The sequence below is a fragment of the Engraulis encrasicolus genome, chromosome 20 (genome assembly GCF_034702125.1).
Source record: "Engraulis encrasicolus isolate BLACKSEA-1 chromosome 20, IST_EnEncr_1.0, whole genome shotgun sequence".
Classification (NCBI taxonomy): domain Eukaryota; kingdom Metazoa; phylum Chordata; class Actinopteri; order Clupeiformes; family Engraulidae; genus Engraulis; species Engraulis encrasicolus.
In genome coordinates, this window is record NC_085876.1 from 45,080,745 (window position 1) to 45,093,244 (window position 12,500).

At 44.5% G+C, this 12,500-nt stretch overlaps 1 protein-coding gene across 2 annotated transcripts in view; it reads left to right on the forward strand.

Moving 5' to 3' along the window:
* LOC134436684 (oxysterol-binding protein-related protein 10-like) overlaps positions 1–12,500 on the forward strand; it is a 168,810-nt gene that overhangs the window by 149,624 nt on the left and 6,686 nt on the right. For both annotated transcript variants that reach the window (XM_063186011.1, XM_063186012.1), the window contains exon 9: positions 3,261–3,876. In XM_063186011.1, the coding sequence (XP_063042081.1) occupies positions 3,261–3,876 (616 nt within the window). The remainder of the gene's footprint in view (positions 1–3,260; positions 3,877–12,500) is intronic.

Here is a 12,500-nt window from a genome sequence, read left to right on the forward strand (position 1 = left end):
CACACGGGTACGGACACACACACTTGGTCACTCACACACACACACACGCACACGCACACGCAGACACAGACACAGACACAGACACACACACACACACACACACACACACACACACACACACACACACACACACACACACACACACACACACACACACACAGTGTTGGGCAAGCTACTTGTAAAATGTAGTGAGCTAAGCTATCAGCTACTCAACCATAAAATAAGCTTCACTACACTAAAGCTACCACCATCAGAAATGTAGTGAGCTAAAGCTTCAAAAATGTGGAAATGTAGTTCACTACACCAGAAGCTACATTTTCCCGACATATTGTCAGCTTGATTTAAAATAACAGATAGGCCTACCTTCATTAAACAAAACTTTATTGTGTGTTTTAAATATCATTATAGGACACAGGCCTAGGGCGACCCCAAGTCCAAGGGGGGACATGGATATGTTTTTGAGGGACAGTGTGGGGCACTCCCTGGCGTGCCCACCCCCACAATTCACTAACATTTTTCCTTCGTATAGGCCTACCTTACATGAGCTCGCGTTACTATGTGCACATCGCATCGCAATTGAGAACTGCCGCTACTTGCGGTTAACTTACATAATATAGAACGTAGGCCTAGCAAGGGAAAAACAGTCGGTTTTCTGCTAAGGCGACTTGTTAAAAAGTAGCATGGAACAAAGTTACAAGTACCACCTCTGACTTCATTTCATGCAGGTGGGCAGTGTTGCCAGATTGGGCTGTTTCCCGCCCAATTGGGCTGGTTAGGATGACCGTGTGCGGGTAGAAATCGCATTTAGCAGAAAAACCCGCCCAATTTTTGCCATAGAAATCAATAGAATTTTGGGATTTTGTGCTTCTAGCCGGGTTTTGAGCATTTTTTGCCTGGAAATCATCAGCCTCATCTGGCAACCCTGCAGGTGGGTCTTGGAACCCCTGTGTGACTGCCTAGATCTCGGGAAAGAGAGTCATTTTTTTTTCTTCAAGCAACAAAATGTAGCTTTTGTGGAAGCTACGTCGCTACTTGAGACAAAAGATAGCTTAACTACAGGGAAGTTACTCGATACATAAAGTAGTGACGCTACGACCAAGCTACTGGGGAATGTAGTTAAACTAGTAGCTTGTAGCTTGTAGCGAAGCTACTGCCCATCACTGCACACACACACAGAGACACACACACAGAGACACACACACACTCACTAGGCATGGTACACGCAGACACAGACACACACACACACGGTTTGCATGTACGGTTTGCATGTCACGGAACGGGGTAGTGCGCAACCGCACGGTGCCCACGGTTTCAAAAAAAAAAAAAAGTGACCACCGGCGGACGACGCTATTAAAATCCTACTACTTTTACAAGCATAAAACACAAAGACTACGTAGGATATTGAGTGTGGAAAGACTGATTTCTATCAGCCAACTGAAAGGCATAATGTAACAGCATGCGCCAGCTGACTAGGCTACAGTAGCCTACAAGCAAGTGCAGGTCGGTCAGCAGCGTCACCCTGTCCCCCCTCTCTCTCCACGTTAGCGCAAGTGATTGTTCCCAGCCTTTATGCTGACCATTTTAAATTAAATGAACATGAATTTACAAACAATGACAGATTAGCAGAACATAGTAGACTATTACTTACGTTACAGTAGCCTAGTAGGCTATATCCACGTGGCATTGAATGGGGATTCCGGACGGCAAATGCGAGATCATTGAACATATCCATCAGATTCACTGCGCTGTCCTTAACTGCAATCAACTGTAGGCCTAATTATATGTAGCCAGTTAAACTCTGACGGACGGAAGGGGACTTTGTGCTGTTGCCTAGTTAACATTAATGTTTAACACTATAACAAAAATAAAATTTGACTGTTTTAAAAGGCTCAGCTTCACAGGAGTTTTGTGAAACATTCTTGTGCATACACTTCTAAAAAAACGATCTTTTAAAATTATTTGTTACCTTAACTTTCACATTTTAACATAACATAACCCTATCACTTGTTCACTTAAAATTTAATTTGACTTCTGATTTTACTTCTATGCTTCTCACGGCCGGCAGTTTCATGATAGGAAGCAACTGATTAATAAACGCAAAACTCGCAGAAAGCGGTATCAAAATAAAAGTCCAATTCGTTCTCAGTGTGTCATTAACCAAAATAGTCATACTGCACTGACCTAATGGTCCCACTGCCTACAGGAGTGTAGCTGTTTTATTTTTACACGTCAAATGTGTTATAGCATGTAATATTTGAATATTTGTCAACTTAAAAGTTAGGACTTAGTTCTCCCTTTTTGTGAAATAAATGGAAGCATGTTAAAATCATTGATATCTTTCCTCTTTCAGTTGGGTTAAATGAAGTCAAATTCAACATACCCATGATAAGCTTACATTTTCATTCTAATTTGTATATAATACATTTTATTTAAAAAAAAAAAACAGAACCGTACAAAACCGAAAACCGTGACCTTGAAACCGTGATATGGACCGAACCGTGACATTTGTGAACCGTACCACCCCTAACACACACACACACACACACACACACACACACACACGGAGCATCATACTGCACCTCCTCTCACAACTCAAACTGGGCATGGACCTCACACGGGTATCAGCACGCACGCATGCACACACACACACACACACACACACACACACACACACACACACACACACACACACACACACACACGCACGGACACACACACTCACGCATCATACTGCACCTCCTCTCACAACTCAAACTGGGCATGGACCTCACACGGGTACAGAAACACACACACACACACACACACACACACACACACACACACACACACACACACACACACACACACACACACACACACACACACATCATACTGCACCTCCTCTCGCAACTCAAACTGGGCATGGACCTCACACGGGTACTAACCCACACGCACACACACAGACATACACATACATAAACATAGACTCACACACACACACACACACACACACACACACACAAACACAAACAAACAATCTCTCTTTCTCTCTCTATCTCTCTATCTCTCTTTCTCTCTCTCTCTCTCTCTCACACACACAGACACGCATACGCACGCACGCACGCACACTCGCTCGCTCACTCACTCACTCACTCATACTGACTCATTCAGACGCACGAATGCTCGCTCGCTCGCATACTCACTCATTCACTCACTCGGTGGACCACAGCACCTCCTTGCCATGCAGTCACTAAACATGCACTACCTCTTCCTGCCTGCAGGTGGTGCTGCCCACGTTCATCCTGGAGAAGCGCTCGCTGCTGGAGATGTACGCCAACTTCATGGCCCACCCGGACCTGTTCCTGGCCATCACCGCGGCGACCACCCCCGAGGAGCGCATGGTGCGCTTCGTGGAGTACTACCTGACGGCCTTCCACGAGGGCCGGCGCGGCGCCGTCGCCAAGAAGCCCTACAACCCCGCGCTGGGCGAGACCTTCCACTGCTCCTGGGCCGTACCACGCGACCGCGTAAGGCCCCTCAGAACTCACGCGCACTCCCTAGGGCCCCCCTCCCTCGGGCCCCCCACCTCCAGCACCAGCAGCAGGGAGTCCTCTTCCTCTTCGGGCCTTATTCCACCACCCCTGTCGCCGCACAGGCGACGATCCGCCACTGGTTGTCACCACGACGACGACAGGGTTTCCGTGTCGTCGTCTTCGTCGTCGATGGCGATGAACGACGCCTACCGGGTGCGTTTCGTGGCGGAGCAGGTGTCGCACCACCCGCCGGTGTCGGGGTTCTACTGCGAGTGCGTGGAGAGGAAGATGTGTGTCAACGCCCACGTGTGGACCAAGAGCAAGTTCATGGGCATGTCCGTCGGGGTCTCCATGGTCGGGGAAGGTGGGTTGAATTCTATTTTATATTTCTATTAATTACATTGCATTTTTATCATGATGAGAGAAGAAGGGTTTGATTCTGCTGCATTACTATATTTAATTGCATTGCATTTAGCAGATTTTTTTGGCCATTTTGGCCTTTATTACAACAGGACAGTATGAGAGAAGACAGGAAATGATTGGGAGAGAGAGATGGGGTAGGGCTGGGAAATGACCCCGGCCGGACTCAAAGCGGGGTCCCCATGGGCATGTACTGAAAGCCCAAATGTGGGGGCTTAGCGCGAGCAGATGTTTTTATCAAGAGCAAGTTCATGTGCATGTCCGTGGGGGTCTCCATGGTGGGGGAAGGTGGGTTGAGGAATTCTACATATTTCATTGAAATAATTTACATAGTCTTTACATAAGTAATGTATGTAACATGCATATTTTTTCACATTTTTAAATCATTTTTACCTCCACCAAGGAGGTTAAGTTTTCGGTCGCGTTTGTTTGTTCGTCTCTGAATGCATTTCAAGTTTATGGGCATGTCCGTGGGGGTCTCCATGGTCGGGGAAGGTGGGTTGAAGAACTTTATTTCATTGCAATGAATTACATACTTTTGCATAAGTATGTACCATGCATATTTTTTAAAACATTTTAAATAATTTTTAAGTCCACCAAGGAGGTTAGGTCATGTTTTCGTTCGCGTTGGGTTGTTTGTTTGTTGTTTGTTGTTGTCTGAGTGCATTTCTAGTTTAGCATTGAATTTAGCAGATGTTTTTTTTATCAAGAGCAAGTTCATGGACATGTCCGTGGGGGTCTCCATGGTGGGGGAAGGTGGGTTGAAGAATTCTATTTCATTGCAATAAATTACATACTTTTGCATAGGTATGTGACATACATTTTAAAAAAAGTAATGTAATCATGTTTATCTCCACCAAGGAGGCCATGTTGTCGGTCGTGTTGTTTTGTTTGTTTGTTGAGTACATTTCTTGTTTAGCATTGCGTTTAGCAGATGTTTTTATCGTGAGCAACTTCATGGGTCAATGGTGAGGGAAGGTGGGTTGAATTCTATGTTACATTGCAATGAATTACATACTTCGATTTAATTTTTTACCTCTGCAAAGGAGGTTATGTTTCCAGTCGCATTGGTTTGTTTGTTTGTCTGTTTCTTTGTTTGTCAGCAGGATAACTCAAAAAGTTATGAATGGATTTTGATGACATTTTGAAGAGTTGCTGGACGCAAACACACACACACGCGCACACACAGTAAGGTCAGGAAAGAGAGGAGTCTTTACTAGCTTCTTGAAGGTCGAGACAGATGTGCCTAGTCTTGCTTTTCATATTTTTGTGACTGTCAGTCAGTTGCCAGTTCAAATTTAGACATAAACGAAACAAACCCAAATTGGCAAAAAAAAAACCGACAAAGAAAACATCCAACTGAACTCACTGTGCAACGCTAACTGGATGGCATGATAAATAATGATTTCGTTCATGTTGGCTTGTCTGTTGGAATCATTTCATATGGGGCATCAAGCTACAGTAATGTTCCTCTGCATCCCCCTGGCTGACGCATGCTTTGGCATTGAACAGATTACCTTTAATAGTCAGCAGCGGTCAGGATCCAGACTCACTTAGGTCAGTCTGCAGAGGTAAATTGGTCCACTTTGGGCCACTCGGTTATGTGCAAAAAAAGTGGCCCAATTTACCTAAATTCATCATATGTCCCACCCACTAATCTTTAGATCCATTGACCTGCATTGGCTCAGATCAGGAGAGATACACAGACAGACTGACTAGCCATTTTCCCATGGGACTCCTTAAGGGATACCTGGAGTCAGGCCTGCCGACAGGAGGAAAACAAAGGGGTCAGTTGTGCCAGGCCCAGGCAGAGAGAGGCACCAGAATTGGGTACCCATTACATTGTATGCAGTGGAGGTGTGGGCTTTCATAAGATTTTGCCCTGAGCACGGCCAATAGATTAGACAAACCAGGCAGGCAGGGCCGGATTAACGCACAGGCTAGACATGGCAGCAGCCTAGGGGCCCCCACCTGCCAGGGGGCCCCTGATTGACCAAAAGTGATAAATGACAAAATTGTGACAAGATGCAATATTGGAAAAATGCATCTGTCATGCTAAACACACTTGGTAGACGTGTTCCTATCTTGTAATTATGACATTTATCACAAATCTATCGCAAAATGTGCCTTCCGACAGCAACCTGTAGCCTAGGAGCCCGAAGGCCATCTTAATCTGGCCAAATCAGTCAGCCGAGAGAATCTGTACAGGCAAATGTAGTATAATGGCAATGAAAGAAGTCTTTATCTTAAGGGCTTGCAGTCTCGAGGCATATAGGGTTATCTAGGCTAACTATTTAAAGTCATTTCATGGACTTTAAGTTGGAAGATGGGAATCAGGTTGAATTAGGAAAAGGTTGGGTAATGTAATTTGTTTATGGGCTATGTGGAGTAGATAATGAGGCAAATACTTATGTGACCAAGATTGATTTAAATGTGCATTTACACTAAATTGCTTCAGACAGATATGTCTTTTTGGAAGTTCTCGGGAATGGAGTCCTCACGGTCGTATTTGAAATCTTATAACATTTTTGGTGTGCACACACACACACAAGCAAGCAAGCAAGCAAGCAAGCAAGCACGCACGCACGCACGCACGCGCACACACACGTATTATTTTATTATGGCACCATCAGCCCCACTCTGGCTGTCTATATAATGAGTGAAAATCATCAGACCAGGCGTGGGATGCCGGATGTCTGAATGAGCCGAAATCCGATTTTAGCTTCACCTTCAATGGCAAACGGCTGACGGTGAGTCATCCAGTACCAGGAACTTCAAACCAATAGTCAGACACCAAATATACAACACACATACGCACGCACACACGCACACAGAAGCACAAACACAAAAGCAAACACACACTAGTCACACACAGACACACCTTTCCCAATTGTGTAAAGGAATTTCAAAAGCGAGTGATGTAGGCCTACTTCAAGCTATCTAAAGAGGTAGTTGTTTGTGTGTGTGTGTGTGTGCGCGCGCGCGCGCGCGTGTGTGTGTGTGTGTGTGTGTGTGTGTGTGTGTGTGTGTGTGTGTGTGTGTGTGTGTGTGTGTGTGTGTGTGTGTGTGTGTGTGTGTGTGTGCGCGCGGTGTGTGTGTGTGTGTGTGTGTGTGTGTGTGTGTGTGTGTGTGTGTGTGTGTGTGTGTGTGTGTGTGTGTGTGTGTGTGTGTGTGTGTGTGTGTGGGCGCGCGTGTGTGTGTGTGTGTGTGCCTGTGCGTGTGTATGTGAACTGTATGTGTGGGTAGGTATTGGTGGGTAGGTATAGGTGGGTAGGTTGGAGCACTATGAGTGTGTGTGTGTGTGTGTGCGTGCGTTCGTGTGTGTGTGAGAGATGTAGAGGGAAGTTAGACATTCTTATTAACGATGGAACTCTATTGATTAGTGAGTCAGATGGCCTAGAGTTGACATTCACATGTCTGTGTGCCTTTTGTGTGCGTGCGTGCGTGCGTGCGTGCGTGCGTGCATGCGTGCGTGCATGCGTGCGTGCATGCGTGCGTGAGTGTGAATCTACATGTGGACACAAACACACAGTGTGTTTGCATGTGTATTCTGTTTGATGTGTTTCATTTGAGTTCAGTCACGCCAGCGCCTCCAGAACAAATGCTTGAGGATCAATGATGTTTATAATGATGACGTCCATGGCAGAGTGCTGCTCTTCGAGTAGAGCACTCAATAGAAACAGTAAAGTATCCTCCACGCTCCTGTTTATCACTATCTGGTGCAGAGAGAGAGAGAGAGAGAGAGAGAGAGAGAGAGAGAGAGAGAGAGAGAGAGAGAGAGAGAGAGAGAGAGAGAGAGAGAGAGAGAGAGAGACGGAGAGACAGAGACAGAGAGACAGAGACAGAGACAGAGACAGAGACAGAGAGAGAGAGAGAGAGAGAGAGAGAGAGAGTGAGTGAGTGAGTCAGTCATCGGAGGGGAGTCATCGGAAGATGGAAGATTGATTTGTGCCTTAATTTAAAGCAGTCCCAAACTAATGTCCAAAATACAAGCCCAAAATGTCCATTTTCAAATGTGGATGTGTGGAGGTGAAAAGGGGTGAAAAGGTGTAACAGTTGCCATTGGGAGGCATTAGTCCATGTAATTTTTTAACACTAAGGGTGGCGTTGTCAGGCTTATGATGAGTTGAAGGGGGCTTTGGGAGGCTTGTGATGTAACCAAGGGGGCCTTGGTTCAAAAAAGGTTGAGAACCACTGTTCTAAAGTGTTACCCCTTTTTACCTCCACACATCCACATTTGAAAATGGACATTTTGGGCTTGTATTTTGGACATTCACTGTCAACTGTCTTCACCTAATTGGCTGCCTGTGGAAGGAATCGGTAGAGGATGATGAGGATGAGGTGGAGGATGAGGAAGAAGAAGAGGAAGGGCCTTGGCGATCTCACTACGACACTACACTAATTGGCTTAGATTGTGTCTGTGAGACTTAGACGTTTATAGAAGAATGGATAACGGAGGAGGAAGCACATGTTGTTATTCACACTTGAGATTTTCTTTTACTTCAAACATGTAAAAGTTTCATTGTTTACCTGATATGTTTCGATGGTATGACTTCCGTCTTCATCAGATGGTCACTGGGATGTTTGACGTGCAAATCAGCTGATGTTGTTATGCCGGAAGTTATACCAGAGATTCTTTAAGTATATAGAGATATGCCAATGAAATAGGTTGCTATGGGCACCTAACATGACCAAGTTCCGGTCTGCCTAAAGGGGCGTGTCATAATACACCTACCATTGAATAGAACAGTCCTTAGGTCTGCCTAGGTCTGCCTAAAGGGGGATCCCCCCCCCTCCCCCTTGCAATAATAGAACCCGGAAACAATGGGCCAATGGAACCTCTCTCTCTATACTCTCTCTGGTTATGCTGTCGAAACATAAAAGTAAAAGTTTTCTATGTCTGAAGTAAAAGAAAATCTCAAGTGTGATTTAAACAGTTAGACATAATGAATGTTATACATATATTAAACACATGTTGTTATTGTTGTTGTTGATGAAGATGATGATGATGGTGATAGCAGTGATGATGATGATGATATTGATGTTGATGATGGTGATGGTGGAGGTGATGGTGATGATGATGATGATGATGATGATGATGATGATGATGATGATGATGATGATGGTGGTGATGGCGATGGTGGTAGCAATGATGATGATGATGATGTTGATTATGATGGTGGTGATGGCGATGATGATGATGATGATGATGATGTTGTTGATGATGATGAGGATGGTGGTGGTGATGGCGATGGTGATGATGATGATGGTGGTGATGGCGATGGTGATGGTAATGATGATGATGATGATTATGATGATGATGATGATGGTGGTGATGGCGATGGTGGTAGCAATGATGATGATGATGATGTTGATTATGATGGTGGTGATGGCGATGATGATGATGATGATGTTGTTGATGATGATGATGATGATGGTGGTGATGGCGATGGTGATGGTAATGATGATGATGATGATGATGATGGTGGTGATGGCGAAGGTGATAGTAATGATGATGATGAGGATGTTGATTATGATGGTGGTGATAGTAATGATGATGGTGATGATGGTGGTGATAATAATGATGATGATGGCGATGGTGGTAGCAATGATGATGATGATGATGATTATGATGGTGGTAATGGCGATGATGATGATGATGATGATGATGATGATGTTGATGATGGTGATGGTGATGGTTATGGTGATAGTAATGATGATGTTGATGATGATGGTGGTGATGGCGATGGTGATAGCAGTAATGATGATGATCTTGATGATGTTGGTGGTGATGGCGATGGTGATAGCAGTAACGATAATGATGTTGATGATGATGGTGGTGATGGTGACCGTGATGGTAATGATGATGATGATGTTGATGATGACTATTATGAGGAGGAGGAGGAAGAGGAGGAGGAGTGAGTGAGTCACCCAGATGGTTAGATCAGAAAGACGATGATGATGATGATGATGATGATGATGATGATGATGATGATGATGGGGAGGGGGGTGAGAGAGAAAGAGAGATACAACATACAAATTGTAACAATGCAGAGAAGGTGGAGGAAGGAGAGAGAGAGAGAGAGAGAGAGAGAGAGAGAGAGAGAGAGAGAGAGAGAGAGAGAGAGAGAGAGAGAGAGAGAGAGAGAGAGAGAGAGAGAGAGAGAGAGAGAGAGAGAGAGAGAGAGAGAGAGAGTGTGCTTTGGGGATGTTATTGGTAATGGTGTTGGCCATTAGTGTCATCATCGAGCTCTGAGTCACCTGCAGGTCTCCATGGCAACACGGAGGTCACGCACGCAGGAGCCTAGATAATGACCTTCCTAAAGTACGGAATGGAATGCTCAGGTGATAATTACAGGAAGTGATGTCAATGTGGGCCTTAGAATAGACTAGAATACTCCACCATGCCAGGCACAGTGAATCATTAAGGGAAAATTGACACCTTTCTCTTGTTCTCTCACGCTCTCTCTCTCGCTCCCTCTCTCTCCCCCTCTCCCTCTACCTCTCTCTCTCTTTCTCTCTCTCTTTCTCTCTCTCTCTCTCTCTCTCTCTCTCTCTCTCTCTCTCTCTCTCACACTCACTCTTTCACACACACACACACACACACACACACACACACACACACACACACACACACACACACACACACACACACACACACACACACACACACACACACACACACACACACACACACACACACACAGGCACTCAGTAGTACTCTGAAGGGTCTGAGTAACTGTTGTAGCAAGTTTGACTAAGTTTGCCTTTCCTTACAAACAAGTATTTGCAACTTACAAGGAGGACATATAATATAGAACATAGCAAAAATCTTAGATTATTAGATGGTCATCAGTAGTGGTGTGGATCGGCACTGCCCTCACGGTCCGATTCGATTATGGGAGGTTTCAGGAGGTTTCGATTCGATTCGATTCTATGCGATCCGATCCGATACGATCCGATTCAATTCTACAATGCATTGCAATGCATTACATTTCTACTGAAAGCAAAGCAAATGTTTAATCAGTCATGATGCGGCAATACAAGTATCCAGATGCTGAGCAACAATTTATTGGCTGTTTTCTGTATCAGTCTGTATCAGTCTTGCAATGTTTTGAAGTGCTTTTATTTAATTTTAACATTAATTTGCTCCAGAAATATCCATGGAAGTAATTGAAACTTAAAGAAATTGCCGGATCGATTCTGGAACTTGCCGGATCGATTCTGGATCGTCCATGCCCCGCATTGGATTGCATCGCCGAATCGATCATTGTTGACACCACTAGTCATCAGACATGACACACAGGTCTCTTCCAACCTTCTTTGGGGCAGCAGTGACAGAGCCCCCATTGATTTTCCCCACACAAAGATTCCAGTTGACTTTTACATTACATTACATTGCACTTAGCTGACGCTTTCATTGTATTCAAAGCGACTTACAACTATTATTTTTCAGGGTGTTGGTTACAGTGCCTGGAGCAATGTGGGATTACGTGCCTTGTATTGCTTAGGGGCACTTCAGCCATGGATGGAGATGTAGGGAGAGGTCAGGTGGGATTCGAACCTGCAACCCCTAGCTTGAAATACCAACTCTCTAACCACCAGGGCACGGGTGCCCCAGTTATATCCCCACTCAAAGAGTGCCACAGTTCTGACTATGTGTCTATTAGGGCTGTAACGATATTGTATCGAACCGAGAAATCGTGATACACAGGGTTACGATACTGTATCGTGATACAAGAAGGCAGTATCGTGATACGTGATACTGCTTCCATGCTTCAAATCATTATCATTATTTTATTTAACTTTTAAAAATGATTAGCAGCCTCTTGTAGCTTGTTCTACCTATAAACTATCGCAATTTTTATTCATTATTTTATTTTATATTGTTGGCTAATCGTGGGGTGTATCAAACCGTAGGTCATAAATCGTGATACGAATCGAATCGTGTGTTGAGTGTATCGTTACAGCCCTAGTGTCTATCCAACCACATGAATGCTGCAGCTACCAACCTTGCCAGGCATTATGCCACCCGAACAGCGGCCAGGCTGATACACATGGGGTATCAACAGCTATTTACATTGGAATGAAAGGATTTGTTTTTGGCAGACACAACAGATATACATGGAGGTCCTGGGCAGCGTAAAGCACAGTGGGGACTGAACAAGAAGAGCGGATGAGTGGGCTCTAAATGCTGCAGCCGGATGCAGTGCAGTACTTCGTGTCCACCAGCATCTTTGGGGTGTGATGAAACACATTGCACATGCACGTAATATGAATATTATTCTATTCTATTCTATTCTATTCTATTCTATTCTATTCTATTCTATTCTATTCTATTCTATTCTATTCTATTCAATTCTGTTTTGTTCTATGCAGCAGATATATTTACAGTATAAGACTAAAGTGAGGGAAAATACATTCAGAGGATTCAGGGGTTTATGTTATGTGTGCATGTGAAATGGAAATGAAATTTTTATGAGAATTATGTAACACTGCTGGCCAATGTGGAATACACCGCGCCAACCTGCAGAATGAAATGCATGCAGCAGAGACTTGCAGCCACTT